The sequence below is a fragment of the Cinclus cinclus genome, chromosome 3 (assembly GCF_963662255.1).
Source record: "Cinclus cinclus chromosome 3, bCinCin1.1, whole genome shotgun sequence".
NCBI classification, from domain to species: domain Eukaryota; kingdom Metazoa; phylum Chordata; class Aves; order Passeriformes; family Cinclidae; genus Cinclus; species Cinclus cinclus.
Genome location: NC_085048.1, coordinates 15,438,612 through 15,458,641, shown reverse-complemented (window position 1 = coordinate 15,458,641; position 20,030 = coordinate 15,438,612). Strand labels below are relative to the sequence as shown.

The 20,030-nt window shown below is 36.4% G+C and overlaps 1 protein-coding gene across 1 annotated transcript in view; it reads right to left on the bottom strand.

Moving 5' to 3' along the window:
• MBOAT2 (membrane bound O-acyltransferase domain containing 2) overlaps nt 1–20,030 on the bottom strand; it is an 87,271-nt gene that overhangs the window by 4,134 nt on the left and 63,107 nt on the right. The window contains exons 6-10 of the mRNA XM_062488502.1: nt 14,456–14,510; nt 13,481–13,664; nt 7,640–7,832; nt 5,187–5,290; nt 4,786–4,850 (exon numbers count right to left, since the gene is read on the bottom strand). Coding sequence (XP_062344486.1) covers nt 4,786–4,850; nt 5,187–5,290; nt 7,640–7,832; nt 13,481–13,664; nt 14,456–14,510 — 601 coding nt within the window. The remainder of the gene's footprint in view (nt 1–4,785; nt 4,851–5,186; nt 5,291–7,639; nt 7,833–13,480; nt 13,665–14,455; nt 14,511–20,030) is intronic.

The following is a 20,030-nucleotide window of genomic DNA, read 5'->3' as shown; positions in this document are numbered from 1 at the left end:
ATGACACAATGACAAACCATCATGATGTGGAAGAATGATAGGAAACATGGTAAGGTCCTGATATTGCTTCATCACTTTAATGCCTTTAATGATCTGAAAACCAAAAAGCAATAGGAAATATGGAAACAGATACAAACTCACATAGCAAAAATAAACACCACAAGCATGCATGAGCACAAATCTATGGCTAACGTACAAAAATGAGTTTTAACTAGAAAGGCTATAGACATCAACATGTAAAGAGGACATAGCAAGTAACAGAGAAAGAGAAGAGAATGCACATCTGTTATACAAAGATGACAATCTAATGATACCGAGAGCCACAACATCCACTACTAATCTAACTACTTTACTGCAACTTCCACATAAAGAAAATATTACTGAAACCTACTGATGTAGTCAATGTTGAAGAACAGAAGGTAAAAAGGCAGGATCTGAATAGGGGAAGATTAAAAGGTGTAATTTGCTAATTTAGTTTATTCCCATCAACTAGATGTGGTAAGTTTTATCTTACAAGTTTTTCAGGGGGATACGTGCACAACCCCCTCTTCTTGCTAAATGGCTTCACTCACAGTGGCAATTAAGATGAGAACAAGGGGCTGGTGTAATACTCAAAACTATCTGAGGACATTTGCCCAAAACAGATAACCTTAAAGAGGAAAGCAACATTGACCAGGCTGAAGAGTAAACAGAGACATTTTTGACAAATAATCAATCTGTCAGCCTCAAGAGTAGCAAAGCATTAGGAATTTTTGCACTGAGTCAGAGAGACATCTTGGAGCAAAATACTTTACATCAAAACCTCATTTGACACTGCCAGAAGTCACCCCACCAACACCATGACCTCTGTCTGGGCCAAGACAGAGAATCCCTGGGAGACACAGAGTAGCTGCATCCAGATAGGGGCCTGTCAGTGCAGTGCACCATGCCAGGAAGCAGTGTCTCATCCCTGTCAAATGCAGACACATGGATTTGTGGCAGGCTTTGCTAGGGGGCATGTGAAATCAGTCGATTCACACCAAGGTGGAGCACCCACATCTGCCACAGGCTGTGCATGCAAGCAGGGTTTATGTATCCCACACAGCCTTAGGAAAGGAGATGCAGTTTACATGAAATTGTGAACAATTTCATGTACTTTTTAATTTCATGTGTGCTTTTTAATCTGCTTGGGATTAGTTACAGAAGAGTGTTCAAAAATATTTATTACACCAAAGCACTAAACACATGCAAAATGTTGTGTTCTAATACTGCTATTAATTTTAAATGTATATGACTGGTGGCTAATTATATCTCATTAATGAAGTGATACATGTCTTTAGTCTTTATTTGGTTTAAAGTACTGAAATTGTCCCTGGAAAGCATTTGGAAGTGAACAAAACTCACTAAATTAACTAACCAAATTTCAGCTGTATCAATGCAAGTGAGGTAAAACAGTACCGAAAAAAATCCTCAGATTTTGATTTCAATGACTAAAAAGTAAATTTAAACGCTTCCATGGATTTGACAATAATAAATCATGTTCAAATACTTCATTTGGTGATCCTAAAAACAAACCAAGGAAATATGGTCATCACAAAAGGTTGAGAAAATCTATTCAAATATAGGTGGTTCAGGTCATCCATAATGCGCTAAAAGTGGGAAGATGCATCACTTGTTAAACAAGGTACTGTCTTCGTTCTGGTTCCACAATATCTTTACTAACTTAGATGGTTATATATGAGAAGATGGTTAAAATACTGAGAAGTATTTTTTCCTCTTTGTCTTCCCTTCCTTTTTTTCAGGTAGTGTTTGGGTTGGTTCTTTCCCTTTTCCCTCTGTGGAATTTTCCCCATTGTCATGCTAAGATACCTGTTGACTGGGCCCTGGTGGCAAGGGAGAAGGGGGGAGGGGAGAAAAGAGGGAAACCCCTCGATATCCAAACATCCAGAAGAGCAGACAGAAGGCTCTGGCTGTCCCCATTTCCCCGCGGAGTTCGGAAGAGAAGGACGATCGCTGCCTCTGATCCATTCCTGCCATCCCAGCACCAGGAGCCATCCTCACTGCTGTCAGACCCTGCCCTGCTGCCTTCTCGCTGTAACCTGCCACCATCCAGCACTCTGCTGATCACCAGGACCCACACCGTGAGCGGAGAGCTCTCTCTCCATCTCTCTCTCTCCCTGGGACAGCGCTGCCATCACCCCCAGCCCTCCTGCGGCTCTGCGGGACCCGCCCGCCCCCAGCACCGGGAACTGCAGCTCAGGGAAAAGGGGCCTGCAGCCAAAAAACACTGGGACTGAGTTACTGTTCTGTTTGTGGGTAATTTCATAGCTGTTGTTCTTGTTTGTCTTGTTAGTTATACTAGTAAAGAACTGTTATTCCTATCCCCATATCTTTGCCTGAGAGCTCCCTTAATTCCAAAATTATAATAATTTGTAGGTAGGAGGGATCACATTTTTCAGTTCAAAGGGAGGCTTCTGCCTTTCTTAGCAAATACCTGTCTTTCAAATTAGGACAGGTAGAAAGTAGGATGGATGAGATTGGCATTGTTTTCTTAGTAGAGAGCACTAGAATCCAAAATTATCTTGTCAGACTTGAAGGATGGTCTGAAATCAACAAGATGAAGTCCAAAGCATAGAACATCTAATAAGAAAAGTGGAAGACACAAACCAGTACCATTCCTGTAACATTACTGGAAAAGTGTAGCTGAGCATGAATATGGATCAACAGTGTGAAACACTGAATATCAGCTAAGCATGAATCAACAGTAGATTGCTGCTGCTGCAAAAAAAGACAGATATAACATCCTTTCTAATACATCACAGTATCTACCCAAAGAAAATAATTATAACTAATCCACTCAAATTAATCAACTTTGCCTCTAAAAAGCCTGGGAAAAAACCTTGAAGGTCATAGCAGAAGTACTACATCTACTCTAAGAAGACAGGAGGTTTGGAAAGATGTCAGAATTCAGCAACAAGAACCACAGAAGTTTTGCAAACATGACTGAAGACAAATGTGATGAGATGGTTTCTTTGAAAAACAGAAAGAACAGGTTGAGGGGGAACATGACAGCTTTCCCAGTCAGGAAACATTATAATGATATGTATTGTTGATATATGCTACTATGTAAATATCTATTTTAACTTACATGCTTGTAACAATAATGCCTTTAAATTGCTGTATACTATGATCTACATTAAATATTTACTAAACCTCTTTGTGATCTGTAGCTCCATTAACTGTTTTTTACAAGTTTATTTTTACCCACAATCAGGGTTTAACTGATGGTTCAGTTTTGAGCAATTATCAGAAAAGAACAAATGCCAGCGTCTGATATTTAATGTGAGATAAATGGCTAAAGTTTTAGGTACTTCTATAAATGGCAAAAAGTGAGGTATTAAAAGTGGATGTTTAAAGTAATCCATGAGCTTGTCCTTTAAGCAAATTGTTGGACCATTGCAGCTAACCAAACTATTAGTAACAAAATCTATATTCTGTATATATTCTGTACTATTTATGGACCTCATATATGAGAAATTCAAACATTTTTTACTTGCAATAAAACTTTCACAGAACAGCCACCTTTCCACACCCTTTCACTTTGATAGAACCAGTTTAGACTATCCCCAAGGATTCTTCTGTTATTGTTTCAAAAAATACTTACTAAAGGAGATGCTTTAATTTTTCTTCACATCTTCTTTTATTATCACCCTGAACAATTGATTTGCATATTTTTTCCTTTCAATTTTGAACAGAAATATTATGCTTCTTCACTAATAATTTTTGTTAAGAATCATTCCATTAAGGAGATTTGAAAGTTTGCTGACATATAAACTTTTCTTAATATGTTTTAAAACTGTTAAATTTCTTCTCTCTTACTAAATCAAAATAGCTAAACTACATATTTGGTTTTTGAAATGCTACATTTCAATATCCACATGCAACTTTTTGTTGATTGTCCTAGCAATAGATCCCTTTGACTATTGAGCCTACCAGAATAAACACATAAAATACAATTTCTTTTTTAAATTGGTTGAGCAAAATATTTAGGGATGAAATTATGGAATATAACAAACTATGAAGAAATTTGATGGAAGAGACATTCTGTTGCCAGCTATCCTATAATAAGGGTAAAGTCCTCTAAGTGACCCCAAGATAGGGGTGTCAGTTAAACTTGCACCTGTGGATAGGAGATCAACTCAACAGTCTGACTGGAAGAAGGGAAACAACATCCACGCACTACTCAAGAACATTTCTTTTTTCTCCTTGCCACAAAGAAGCAGAATGATGTAGTTCACAGGCCAGGCAAGGAAAAAGTGCAGCTAAGAGAGATTAATTTAGAATTTTTGCTGACAGCACACTGCAGGGTTTGATGTCTGTCATGCCCTCATAATGGAAGGAGCACAGAAAGTTCTCTAACAGAACACATGGAAGTTCCTGTATTGCTCTGTGGCCAAAAACAATGCAGAGCTTTCACAGGCTGAGGTGCACACTTTGCCTGCTGCTCTCAGCAACATGCACTGGCTGAATGCTAAGAGACAGAAAAAAAGACACTTCCACAGATTAACAGTTTTAGGTTTCCTATGGCTTATGAAGAAGAACAGCTTCTATCATAACCTGATAGTTTAGACTAAGAGAGAAGTCCTAAACTCAGTGGCTTTAACTCATTACAAGAAGAATCTCCCACACACAGTTGCTAAACAAATGATATTTTGTGGGAGTTAGCTTCAAATGTTATACCATCTTCAAAGAAATATTTATCTAAGAAACTTCAGTAGAGAAAAATTTTCTTTAAGAAATAAATACCTTTTGAGCCAAAGAGCTGTTTGGATATTCCAGTTATCAAGAAACATCTTGAAACTTGTGGAAAACTGTAAAGTAAAACAAACTAATTATTTCTGTAATTGTAGAATGTCGCAATGTGTTTCAAAATTCTTGTGTGTAAATTATAAATCCTCCCACCCAAATTTGTGATGAGTTGAATTAGTTACTCAACTACTTATAACCACAAAATATTTTGGAAGTCAATTGACAAGTAGAACATGTTCAAAACAGGCTATTTTTCACCCTTTTAAAAAGTGTGAACACACCATTTATGAATTAGAATATATTCACTATCTAAAGGAACAAATGTGTAGGAAAAGTTACTGAAATTAAGAGCAACCCTACATGGGCATGTAGGGTTTTTGAAAGAGCCAGAAACAAACCTCTATTTGCTGGATTCTGAGATTTGATATTAGATCCCAACGCATAACTCCACTTTTATCGTAGCCTCTAAAACCAAACCCTGCTGCATTATTAATTGCATCTGCTGCAATGAGACAAGAAGAAACAAATTAATTATAAACTGTCTGTGTAACAAATTGTGCCCCACACAACATGTAGTTTGTTCAAAATGTTTATCGTATTTTAAAGACTTTTTTCTTTTAAATACTGAGGATCACTTGAACAAACAGAAAAGGTTCGAAGCAACACTGGCTTCCAACTCAAAAGCTTGCACAAAAGCATAAGAATGAGAGGTAGCACTAGCTACTTCACAGTACAGTGGTTCCCTGTCTCCCATACCACCTACTTAGCCTTGCTTGAGCAATCAAACAGAAAAACATGCTCGATGAGATGCATCAAGACTACAAAACAGTGGCTGGTTGTAATGATTTGAGACAGCAGATCAGTGCTCGGATGCATGTCTTTGGTCTTCATTATGCAGCAACAGTGATGCTTAAAGCATAAAGACTGTGTGATTGCCTCCATGCAGGTGCACATTCAGAGCACCTCACTGAGAGCAGCAGAAAGAACAGCAGAAAACAGTAATTTTCTAAGGAATGCAGAGCTTGTCAAACTTCCATTAATGGCACTAGGCCACTGTTACAACACCTTTGAATGTGAAGTGTTTACAGTGCATGTCAAAGGTCAGATGTTCTAAGCAAACAATATTTTTCCCTAGGAGAAAAAGCTGCTGTCATCTGGACTATGCAGGAAAATACAATGGATCTCTACTGCCTGTCACTTTGAGTCATCACCTTCGCCTGAGCTTTGTCAGCTCAGACACAAACATTTCCTCAACTGTATTTTCCAAGTTAGGATGGCCACATAAAAGGAAATTAGGTGTTTTTGAATTTATAGTATTTTTACTTCCTTGTGAAATTTTTTTTTAGAACATCTAAGAAAGCAACAGAATTTGCTGCCTTACATCTGATGTTGCTATGCCAACTTCAAACATTGGGCAATAGTTTCACGCTCAATTAGAAACAGCTGTAGACACAAACTCCATAATCTTTCACAAGCTAGAATGTAAAGCCTGTAACTAGAGTAAGTACTCATTGACTAGCATTTTAGTATTCATTGTAAGTAATTAATTTCATTAACACATTTCTAAATGTAAAGAATAGTAATGTACAACTCAAAGGTGAACATCCAATAAAACTGTTAAAGTCCCTCACATTCTACTCCTACCATAAGTTTAGATGAAACAAAGTGGAAGGAAGAAGGCTAACAAACTAGAAGTACAGAGTTGGCATAGTTTATTTTATTTGGTATTTACCAGAGGAATGCTAGCGCTACACTGCTAGCAAGTGCACAAGGAAGAATCCAACTGAAGTATTAAAGGCAAAACAAATTCCAACTAAAATTATTCCCTTTTTAGATGACTACTACTATTTACAAATTATGATACGGGAACATAAGAGCACAATATTCAAAAGTATTTCTTTCCACAACAAGCCCCAGATCTACTATATTCAGACAAGCTGAAAGCATTTAATTCATTGACCAGGAACGAAACCAGCAGCTGTAAATGAGTCATGCTGCTCTGCTACCCTAAAGCTTTCTTTAATTGCATGGTTCCCACAGATTTTCTCTCAAAAGAGCTCATACAAATATGTAAAACTGGAGAGGAGGAGGAAGCTGATGAAATCTGTTGTGTGAGCCACTTTCAAGATGCCAGCTTACTTAAACAAAGGATCTTTTTTTTACAAGTAACACGAAGGGAACTGCAAAATATTCTTTAAAGTATGTAATCTATTCAAGTGTCTTAAATAAGTTACTAAGCATGTTATCCTACCAGTCATTCAAAATTTCAGTAAACAAAGACTAAAACTGAAGTGTCACCCATGAAATTCTGAAAATGCCACCTATTATTAACAACAGTATAATGCATCTGAATTCCAAAGTATTAATTTTCCTTCATGATTGAATAACATCAAGCAAATTACTGACAACTAACCACAGAAAGAGGTTAAAATTCACTTTAAAGATATGCCAAAAAAATAAAGGTATCAAAATAAAATTAAAAAGAAAAAAACAAACAAAAAGAAGGTTTGTACAACAGACTAGATTTACTACTATTTTTTTTAAAGTTACTGTTCATTTAATCACTATCACTCTCCAAAACTCCTTAGGTTTCACTCAGACTTGTAAAGGAGACTATGATCTCATTTGCAACACTCTCCCAACACTGCATTTACATTTCTGGTAGCTTTTGTTTCTCAAAAAGCGACACTATTCAATGTACTTAATACCTTGAAAGACTTAAATGCAGTCAGGTTTTCCTAAGGCCTCAAGAGGGCACTGCCACTTCTTAATACAGACTTAAGTGTTCTCAGATCAATCTCAATACATACTCTTTCTGTTATTATTATTATAGTTTTAAACATACACTTACCTAAAGTCCATGCAAAATAATACTTGGGTCTGGCAGCCATAATAGACACATACAGGTAGAAAAACCTTACAGGCCATGATGCTGTAGCTATGAAGTTATCATCAATGTTGTATTCCACAGGCAAAGTTTTTGTAATAGTCATGTGGAAGAGTAAGGACAGTCCACAGATCAAGAGTTTCTGTGCCACAGCTATCTGAAAATTTAAGATGGGAGATTCTGTAAGCTTCATTTTTTTGTTTATCTTCTGGAAACAATGGAAAGTTATAATCTTCCTTCCCTATACAGATATATACATGTGTTAATTTTTCAGTAATATATATACTAGCAACTTTAAAATAGTTTCTTTTAAAAAACTTTATTTTACAGAGACTCAAGGAATATTGTTATATTGAGCAAGTTGGGAGCATCACTTCTCCTGGCCAACACAACAAATCCAGTCTAACTACAGTGAGTCTCTAAAAGCCCTTTTAATAACCAGAGCACCTTTTGCAAGTAATTTTTTTTCTTATTTTCTTGTCAAATTACTGAATCAATTAAATTGTTAAGACATCATAACACAAAATACATCATCTAGGACAAAGTAATACTATTACTGCAGAGATTCCAAAACAAGGGCAAAACTTCAGTTTCTTTTTAGGACCCTTTGGCATAATGCAGATGTTCAATTGCTGCCCAACTCAATACATCAATCATCTCTGTTAGATTATCACAGCATCTAAACTCTAAACCAACTAAAATACTGAAATTATTTATGAATTTCAGCCCAAATTTCAGCCAATCAGTTCTAGATAGACCTGTTTTCCCAATCAGAGTGATCAAGCTACAATGGGACAAAAAATGTGTTCACAGAAGTGTGTTGTTCAGATAGGACCTACTCAAATTTTCTCAAAATTCAGCTTTGCTACAACCACCACAGTAAAGAGAATGTACTTTCAGTACAACTTCTCTAAGGTTTTATTATAAAACATACAGAGCAACATATGCCTAACACTGGCTGCCCTAAGTTACTAGTCTGATCCACATCCCAAGGGCAGTTTTGTGGAAGTCCCCAGTAACATACTAAACCAAGTACCAACAAAAGTTTGAGAGCTAATTAATTTAAATGTAATTTTCAAGTTTTTATTTCATGTAAACTCAATAGCTAAACATTCCTGTTTTAATTTCCATTACAATTACACAGATACTAAACCTGACAAGAAAACAATCAATCCACTTTTGTTTGAAGCATCAGAACAAAAATATAACCAGAATCTATCTGTCTAAGCTGCTTCCAGTACACCCACCCAAACTTTAAAGATAACATCCTGCTTCACTGAGAGTTCAGCTCCACATCTAATTCCAAAACAAAGGGCAATTCTTCTCCATGATACAGAATGGAGCAGTAAATTCCAAACACACTTTGGGCAAGACATACAGTATCAAAGATTCACCCAGCTGCACAGATGTAAGAAGTGCTACAACCTGATTTAAAAATTAGACTTGGAAAAGCTGTGAAAGAGTGAGGGTATTTTTGGATATTGCATATATTTCACTCAGCTCATCTCAGAAGATATTTCAGAGAGAATCACGAATCCCAGCTATTTTTTAAAAAACAGCCAGATAATTCAGGAGGCAACTATCTATTAATGGTTAAAGTTGGTGCTTCATTATTTGTTTCTACTTGCTTTCTAATAAACTTCATTTTGATACTTATTCTATTAGAAGAGTTCAACGTGAAGAGCATTAATATTCTAAAAGCACTCCTTTGTTATTCTAGAACTATTAATAATCTCTGTCTTTGCTACAGCAGAGGAAAAGTTCAGCTGGCTTAACACCTTCAGGATGTTAAATAGAAATGTATGTTCATAAAATCAGTTACTACTAAAACTAATTAATCTTTAATTCTGGTATGCAGTATCTGGCAAATGCAAAAGTCTGATATTTGTAAGCATCAGAAGGCATCACCCCAAGTTCTGAAGACATTTACAAGGATTTAACTTTGAGGCCAAAGCCTTAATTACAAGTCATGCTCAATTCTGCAGGAGAAACAGTATTTATAAAGCTTGTAACAGAAACATGCAAGTTAAAACAGAAGTATGAATATATAAAACAGGTTCTTTCCGTCTGAAGACAACCACAAAGTCTCAAAAAAAAAAATGTTTTGGCCACTTATAATGTTATCTGTGTTCAAAGACCTGCTTTGTGCCACTGCCTCTATTTGCCCATTTTTCTGTTACTAAACAGATGTCATTCACCTGCCTATTCAACATCAAATATGCTTTGTATTTCTCTGAAGCTTAACTAAATTGTGGAGGTGAAAACGTCTCTTTTAAGAGCGAGCATCAGGGTTTCAACAAAATTTATTTTAAGAAAAAATAATGAACTCATACAGTACTCTGCCATAAATTAAACTTTTTTTTTTTTTTTTAATGGCATTACTTCACTCAGTAATTATAATTCCCAGCCCACTGACACCATGTACAGGGATCATGATCAGGGATATTAGTGTCCCTAGAAAACCATGGTGGAGTTGGGAGAGCTGCTGTTTCCAGACTGGATTAAGCAGAGTTTCTCAAGGCCAAGCCAAACACAGGTTGCAATGCAAAGCAGAGTCCTGCCCTGCCTCCACTCCTTCACTGCAGGTTTGGTTTGTGCTCTTAGGCTGAGTCAGATTAAAGAAACAAATCAGATGAAAACCTAAATTTTGGGAATTTTGTGGGGGGGGTTGGTTTGCTTGAATTTTTTTTGGTGGGAAAGTATGGTGCTATGTTTGGTAGGTTTTGGTGTTCTTTATTTGTTTTTTCCTGACAAGTTAGCTTCAGACTAATCACGTTATCTGAATCAAGCTACAGCACTGTGCACTGACACCAACAAAATCATTGTTCGAGTGTTCAATCACCTATTGAAGTGCATTTGGTAAAACATTCATTCACTTCCTGTTACTTAATTAACCAAGTTATTAATAAAACTTTCTTTGCCTAAGCATAAACAGGCAATCACTGAATTGCACAGTCACATAGGAAGGTTGGTCAGTTTTTACAAAGATGAAGTAACTTGAAGTTTAATTTAATTTACTCTTTGAAGTTTACAACATAGCAAAATAACTGTTCTGCTGAGGAATTAAAAGACAATAAGACACAGGATAACTTTGACCTCAGAAGAAGCACAAAATACAAATTATTTTACAACAAAAATTTTCATCCGGTTTTGATGAACAACTGGGCATACTTGTATAAAAATATCAAATATGATCAACACTTGGAAGGAGGTACTTAAGGTAGAAGACAATGCCAGGACAAAACTAAATGTGCATAAATTAGATGGGAATATAATTAGATTAAAAGCTATACACCTAATTGGAAAAAGGTGCAGCTTTCTAATTGAAGAAATAAAAATAAAACACTCAGAGCTCAGAAATTTTAGAAATAAATAACTGCATAAACATATATCATGTATAAAAATGGATTAAAAATAGAGAGGAATCTTCAAAAATTTTATTTCAATGAACTTGTTCTTAAGTTGATAAAGAATCAGTACATAATGCATAATATTGAACGGTATTAAAGAACATTATTCTGGGGAGGTTGGTACCTCATATTAAAAATACAGATAATTAAGCAAGAACATTATAACCTGTAGGAAAATTCTGCATAATAAGCAAGAAAGCAGATATCTGCTGACAGGAATCTTGTATTTTTAGGGTAGCCATAATAAAAAGAAACTTACAAAGACAGATATTAATTTCTGAGAGTTGACACCACTTTGAGCACCAACAACTGATAGCTTGCAAAAAGGCACAATAGGAGGGGTATAAGATGTAAGTTTTAATATAATGACTTGATTCATTTAACATGCAATGAACACAGCAAAGTTACTAATCCAAGTTAACATCATGCAGTCAACACACAGTATAGAGGAGGGGGCTGGCATGAACTACTTCAGTTATGTAATTATATTTAACAAGAAATGAAACTTACTGTAACTCAGCTTAAGGATTATTTTTTATTTATGATATTAACATTTGCTGATCCCCACTGCAGTTAAAATTTTTTGAGTTACCTAAAATTTTATTCTTCTTGAAATAATAACAAATTTAAAGTAATAATATAAAGTTAATGGTATTTAAACATTCTTCTAGAACAAGACAATGAATATTTTAATTGATACAGCAAATGCAGTAAAATTGTGCCATTCATCTTTCTCCAAAAGCACACAATACTCACTGGTGTTATAAAACACAGCCAGATTTCTTGAACACCAGCTGGGAGATGAAGTATCAGGAGCATAAACAGCTTCTCTTTGTTTTTATGTCAAAAGCTAATGCAGCATAAATTGCAAAAGTTTCAAGCATCTTAAGAGCAATTACTTTTAAGGAAAACCACTTACCTGAAAGAAGAAGCCATCATAGGTTTGTATTTATTTCTATTAACCTTGTCCATATTACTAGCAAGATTATGTGGTAAAAAGCCAGGAAGTCCTATCAGGCAATCAGCAGCTGTACTGGTACAGGCAGATTTGGCTTACCTCCACTCATTTGCAATAATTTTACCATATAACATTTTTCTGCAGAAACAGAATTTTAGTACACAAGCCTTTATTGGGCCAAAACAATGTTTAAACACAGAAGTGTCTGCAACTTTGTCAATACAACATATCAAAGCAGAGCATGGGCCATGTGATGCTGATTTACACAAGGAATTCTCCCGGTGTCTTTCACCCTTCCTAACTTGTTCCACAGCTCACTTGTGTGAGCTCACATGCCGTGCTAACTTGTGGAGCACCTTCAAGAGTTATCCTCCAGCCATGAGTTTAGATTCCAGTGGTTCAAGTTACTATAATCACACAAGACAGGTAGAATGGAACATGTAAAGAATCCTCACCCACTTTCCAAGGATGGAAGTGGTTGGAGATGCCCCAGCCAAATGGGAAGCACTCCCTGTTGGCCCAGCTGCGCGGCCATAACCTCTAGATGGTAGGATAAGACAAGCAGCTACATGTGGGAACGCCTTCACCGGCTCCAGCAACAGTTGGTCTCATAAGATAAGCAGAACATGGGAAACTGGTGCTGGAATTAGAGAAAGCCATCCATGTGAAGTGTTGCAATTGACCCCATGATAACTCTGCTTCTTATGGGAAGTAAGAATTATCTTAGTCACATGCAAATTTAAATGCTTGATACATTACTATTTAAGACAATATGAAAAGACTGAAAAAGCAATATTCCATATTCTGGGCATTAACCTAATTGGACTAAATTTTAAAAGTAACAAATTTTGTGAGCTTTTGATTTAAATTCAGGTCATACAATCTCTCCTGTAAGGCATGATCAACTGGACTATCTTCTCTATGTATTTGGTCTCTTCTCCAACAACAGATCAAAGAGAAAAAAAACAACTTATGTGTCTTGGAGTATTGTTCACAGCGTTATGGCTAGTACATCTTTTACTACACCTTCAGATCAAAATCCGTCTTTAATACCTCTCTACATGACTGCAAGCACGAAAAACAAAACTATTTCTACTACTTTTTCAATTTGTTACATATGACTGGGTTTTTATGCACAGTGTATGCTTTGAAGTGAACATGCATGAACAGTTTTAATTTAAAGATGGCTTTTTACCATATAAGCTTGTTAGGAGGCTCCAAATTAATCTGCTTTTATCCACAAGATCCAGACTGGAAACCATGGAGAAAACCTGCCTTTGAAAAATAAGCATATAACTTTTTGAACAAGGAACTATTCGGTTGATGAATGAACTCCAGATACAGCTCAGCAGTTATGCCTGTAAATGAAGAGTGCAAACCAAGCTTTCCATGCAATGGTTCCATAAGCATCAGCACTGCAAGAGTCATACATCTTACATTTGGGGAAGGATCCGTTTGTTCATACTTTGTATCTTCCTTCCCATTTGCTTCAGACTGTTGCAGTCGGTATGATCTGCCTTCAATGAAAGTAATATAGTCTTTGTAAGAGCATAACGGGCCTGCCAGGATACCCATGAAATTACAGTTGTAACTTAAATACTCCAGTAGACTTGGCATGCGTCTGTAATTCAAAGACAAGCAACTTGTGAGATGGATTGTGTAGTCCTTCAGGATTTCCACAGTAGGAAAAGTCATACTTCATGCTCTCACCCACTCTAACTGCAGAAAAAAACCACATTGACAAGAGCAGTTTGTCTTTTGTAATTACAGCTTGAAACATTCTACCCACAGCATTTCTTTCCAACCCATACTCAGCATTTTCAGACAGACCTCCTGAACTCCACTGAGTCTCTCCTTGCTCAGTAGAGTGTTTGACTGAAGCTGAGTCCAAGGAAGGAAAGGGAAGGCTGTTTTCCTAAGTGTTTGTTCAACCGTATCAAGTTCTCTATTTTTCCCTCAACAACTGAATCAATAAACAAGGGTTTAGGTTAATTAGCAATAATTTCAATTAAAGCAAATGTCTCAACAATCTCTTGCCTAAAACATCACACTATTTTCAAGTGTTCTGAATAAAGACATAAGAAAAGGCAAGTTAAATACTGAATTTAACAATGTTTCTTCACCAGCTACTTCATATATGTACTAACTGTTTACTAGTCTCCTATCTGATATAGCATTCATTTGCTTAGACTGCATAGAACTTAAAATACTTTTCCTAAATAACTATAAAACTTACTCCTAGTGATATTTTTCAGAAAAACAGATGCACAAATTAAAAAATAAATATATAAAAGCATGGATCTGTTTTACAAGAGCTTGTAAACTCTGTCTTGAATGTGAGCTGTAGAGACTGCACAGAGCATTAATAAAGCACATAAGAACATCCCCAAAGGCGAATGTCTGAAAGCCTACCTTACAGCCAAACACCTCTGTGATGGAGTCAAGTCTTCATTTTTCCTAAACATTCCTAGGGAAGAAGACAGGAAAAAGAATAAATAAAGAAAAGCTAAATTCCCCCCACATTTTCCTCAGCAGAACAATCCTCATGCTGCAATGTAATTTCTTAATGTCTCAAGCAATTTCAGAGCTATTATGTCACATAGTATTTTTTGCTGGAGTTGGATCAAACAACTCTTACTGACAAAATTACAAACTCTCATATCTTCAGTTATATCCAGCAGCGCCTAAATGTGAAATCATGTGGATTTCAGGAAAGCATTAAGACAACTTGAAAAACGTGTAAACAAAACCAATTCTCCTACATTGGTCAAGACTCCAAAGTCCGCAGGTTTTAAAACCCTTTATTTCCAATTCTGGAGCCATGACAAGCCCAAAACATTGCCTTTAGTCACTGCAGTCCTGATGCGTAAAACTAACACAGTCCAAGAGAGATTTCAGCAATTCAAAACTTATGGCAGACTTCAAGAACAGCTTTGCACTGCAAGTAAAGATTGTGACCAAGGTCCAGTGAAGCAGGTGGCAGTAAAGAGTGCCACAGATTTTTTCCTGAGCACTAACAAGAAGCTCTAATCCCTGCTAGCAGAAGGGGGCAGTCCAAGTCTAAGTTCAGCAGCAAGACTGAGTTTACCTTCTTGCCTTATGTGGCTATTTCTGAAATGTTGGTGACCTATCCCTGATAAGGTCTTCAAAATCTGTACTCCCATGAAAAAGAGAAGTAAAAAAAATAAGACTTCCAATATTTTCATTTATTATGAAATACACTAATTGAAGAGGAAAAAAAAGGTAGAGCTCCCTCCTTCAGACAGCCCTGGCTAATACCAGCCAGCACTGCCTGCCAGAATGACCACTTCAGCTCCTCCTGCAGCCTTGTCTAGTGGCTCAGATCTTCCACATGTAGCCATTTCCTGCTGTTCATATTTGCACTTTTTCTCTGGCCATTGAAAGTACTAAAACCTTTATGCACATAGCTTCCTAAAGGAAATAAAATTTATGGTATCGTACTTCAATTATTTTCCTCCACAGCAGTGCTTAAACCCAAGTTTGACAAAAGAGCAGGGCAATATAAATATGAAATCCTAATGTGCTTTATGAAAATCGGTGTTTCTGTAGAAGATACTCCTCATAGAAAGCTTGCTTTCAACCCCACTCCTTAATACCAGTAAATCTGCAGAGGGGAGCCTTTATACTTGATCCAGGTTAAGTTTCAACTGGAGAAAATTTTTTTTTAGATATCACAATCAGTTAGCCTTGTGACAAAAAAAAAAAAAGACTGAGGAGTTGAGGGGAAGTAAAAGCTAATTTAATTCTATGACTCATGGAAATACTTGTCATCCACAAAGAAGATAATTCAGTTGTCTTAGTGTGAGTCCAGTGTGGCCATGATCTACACACACTTATGACTTCAAAACTTTTAGTCTTCAACAAAGCTGAGAATACAGAGAGGTTACCACCTTGTCATCTCCTCTCTTTCACTATGATCTGGGAAAATGCCTTCCTTGGTCCTGATCCTTCACAATCCAAAGTCATCCCCATTCATACTCATTCAAGGCAAGAAACTGAAGAATAAATTATCACCCCCTAACTTCATACAGCATCTTCTCTTCCTCATCATTACATTTTCACATCTTCTCCTTCATTCTGTAGCAAAGACTTTCACGCTGATAAAGGTACTGAATAACAAATGTGGAAGAAGCATTTTGAAAGATTCTGTAACCTTTAAGGCCACAATATCACAGTTCTCAGGTAGTGATTCTCTGAATTTAATACAAACAGAAATTTAACACAGACACCTACAGAAGGATATAGATCTCACCATATGGCTAGAGGAGTGTCCCATACAGAGCCTTCAGTCTCTTACAGCCCACACAATGCAAACTGATGGGAACAGGAGCCTCCTCTGCCCTTATATTCCACGTAATTATTTTACCCTTAAGTTAGAAGGAGGAAGCAATTACCTAATGTGTCCAAATGAACTCACACAAAGCCACATTAGCCACTAAAGAAAGGCAATTAGTCAAATGAAATATTTCAAATTACTGGTGTGGTATGAAAAAGGAGGGAAGAACCTCAAACCTGAAACAGAAGAACCTAACCACTGAAACACAATCTGTGGTTTTGGAGAGGTAGGAGTCCATTTTAAACAGGTTTTAGTTATACACATGCATACATATGAAGTCATTTAAGGCCCAAATAACTTTATGAGCAACGCATTTGGTATCTCAAACATGCTGCATCCAAGTAAGCCTCCATTAATTTTTCATCTCCCTATCTCACTAAGGTTTCCATGCAGCCAGCAGATTCTTTGAGGTCAGGTTAGTGCTGTTTTATTGGGTTTTTTTTAAAATGCTTTCTCAGTGCGTTGAAGGCCCATTTATCATAGCATGCAAGAACATCATGATCTCTGTGATATTCTTGAAAGCTTTCAGGAAGCTACTGTTAAGATTTTTTAAATCATAGAAAGTAACATGGAAGAGGTGCTCTTACACTGATGCTTATCCAGTATGAGATGAATTAATAGATACACATTCACTACTTCCCAGGCCCATGGGAACAGAGACCTCATAAACCACAGCTGTTCCCTACCTACTACACACTGGAGATGAAGAACTCCCACTTCAGCAGCACACTGCTGCTAGGGAGCTCATGGGGTTTTGTAACATTCCTTTGGGGATTTTAAGAATTGCTTCCTTCTTTCCTAAAGCAGGAGACTACCACAACAACTGCAGCTCTTACTTACTACCAAGTCACACAGCAGAGATTAGAGAAAATGGGTTTTATCTAACATATGTTAGAGAGGTGAAACAATTTTGATTACTCAGCAACTGTAACTCCATTTTCTCATCTGTAAAGCAGGAAACACTCCTACGTTCCTTCCTTGGTAAAAGAATTTTGTAAATCATCAGTAAAAAAAAAATTCCCAAGTGGTTCAGATCATGAGGAAATTCTATCTTTACATTACTTTTTGAGAGCCCAAACCATAATGGCAACAAACCCAACACCCTTAGGCACACACCACAATCCTGCCACATAGACTTTATTATGGGATATTTTGACTTCTTCTGAGCTCTCACTACAACACTATTTACAAACATATCATGGCATCACCCCAGCTTTGTGGTTAAACTTGCCCACTTTTGTATTTGTATGGAAATCTGGCTAACCAGTATCTAGCAATGCTTAGAGATAGGATTATATAAAAAAAACATAGATCCTATTGCAGCCTGTGTTGCAATTACAATAAATTTTGTGGCTATGAAATGAATCATCAGCTGAGCCCAAATGCAAGTCGTTATTAAAACATTTTAAGATCCAAAGACAGACAGACAATAACAGTTTTAGTTGTTATTACCACATTGGCAGCAACAAAGACAAATAGGTAAGAAATGCCCACTGAGTAAAATTGAAAAAAAACTACAAAAAAAAGGAAGAAAATTTACAAGTCTTAATATCTAGAGACCCATACAAGCAAAATACAAGCAGGCACAAAACTATACTTGCAGACTTTGAAGGGGAAAAATATCATATAACTCCTTTAACCACTAAGGACATGTATGATAAAAAAAAAATAATTTGGTAACTGAAACAATAATCACCATGCTGTCACTATCACATAAGAAACCACATTAAAAAATAAATTTTAAAAAATCAAGAGGTACTTGGAGAGAGAGCATTAAAAGGAACATTAAAAAGAAAACCCCCAAAACAGCACCACGCCATGGCAGTTTCACTGATATAATTAACAGAAATACTAGAAAGCAATGGTTTTTGTTAAACAAAAAAGCTGCAGATTTTTTGTTCTAATAAAAATAAAATTTCTTTTTCTCCCTTAACTCTGTTATTCACCTGAACTGTTGCATAAATAAATCTAAATCTTGCCTTAAAAATTAATATGGACATCAGCAGTTTCCGAATTATGTAAAAATATTTCTGCCTTTAGAATACACATGTGAGATGCCCGGGATAATCAGCAAAATTACATAGCAAATGTTAACACATTGACTACTTGTTTTTGGCACTGCTCATTTGAGTAACAAGGAATTGCAAGGTAAGAACTATCAAAGACTGAAGTTCAAAATGCAAACCAGAATACATGAAAGGAATACTCCAAATAGCTTCAAGTGTAAGTTTCTGATCCATGCAAACTTCTGAAAAGTCTGCATTATACAGAAAGCTTAAAAGTACAGAATCACAGTTGGAAGGGACCCACAAGGATCATCAAGTCCAAATCAGATGCAACTTGCATTTAATTTCCCTGCTTAAAAAAAATCCCTCACAATAAGAGCACAAGGGTGTAACAGTTAGAGGGGTAGCTGTTATTAGTGTATGGGACCCCATACTAGGTTTCAGCTTAGATTCAAGCATATCCATTTAGCTACACAGACACTTTAATATGCAGCACGAGTGAGTGCCCTTTGTGGCTACATTCAGTTCACTCCAGGACCTTCACATGAACACAGCTGAAGGCAAAAAAGTGGCTGCCATGGAAAGATCAAGTCCTGAAGATTGGCCATCACCAAAAACCAACCTAGCTACCACTGGAATGTTGAAGTTTACCAGGAACTTCCAACACACCAACAGTTTTTTTTTCAGCTGTTTATTTTCATTACACTCCCTTGATGTACTGGTAAAAAACAAGGGAAGGAAATAAAGTAATTGATGATTAATACAGCCAAGCTGATGTGACTAGATGCTCAGAGGTTAGAATGATTTACAACATCATCTGCTCTCCTGTCACTATATCTCTAAGTAATTTCCAGTGGAAGCATGGACCTTTGTACAGTGAACAAAAGTCCACTGACAGCAGGACTTGTTTTCATTAATTTTTCATGAAGGATCCCTTTTAGGTTGTCTAAGGTTAAAAAATTTTGCTTTAATGCTATCTTAAGTCTCCCCTGTACATCTTTTCTTATCTCATGACACCAGACTATCAATTGCTCCTGAATTCACATTGGTCACATCAACTTTTCAAAGTTATGCTCACACTGCAACTGTGATCATCCAACTCAAGGTATAGACTAAACTGCAGACACAACCAGAGATAATTTTTTCCAATATACTGTTAGCTACTCCTCAATGGCTGACAAAGATTTGGAGGTCAATGAGGAACAAAATTTCAAGATGTACACTATAATTCAGTACTATCTATAAAGAAATCCAGTAGAAAATACAATCATTTGAATAAATTTAAGTAGGAAAAAATCTAGTCTAGCTGGTGATGAAAGTTAAGAATAGAGCTAAGTGAAACATTTGTCTCAAGATTGCCAGGAACATTCACATGCTTGTTCCATACCATCATTCCACTATTTGTGCATGATGTCAGCAAATTCAGAATAGCTCTTTCCCCTAGAACAATAATAGTAAGTGGAAGCATTCAGACTTGATATTAGAACTATTACTTCCTTAAAAATAACCTGTTTCCACTGACTTGTGTATTCTGTACTTCAGTTGATTATAGCTTGCAAGATTACTACTTCTATATTTTCTCTGGAAGTTAAACATCAATGTCTTTGACGAACTAGATATGCCT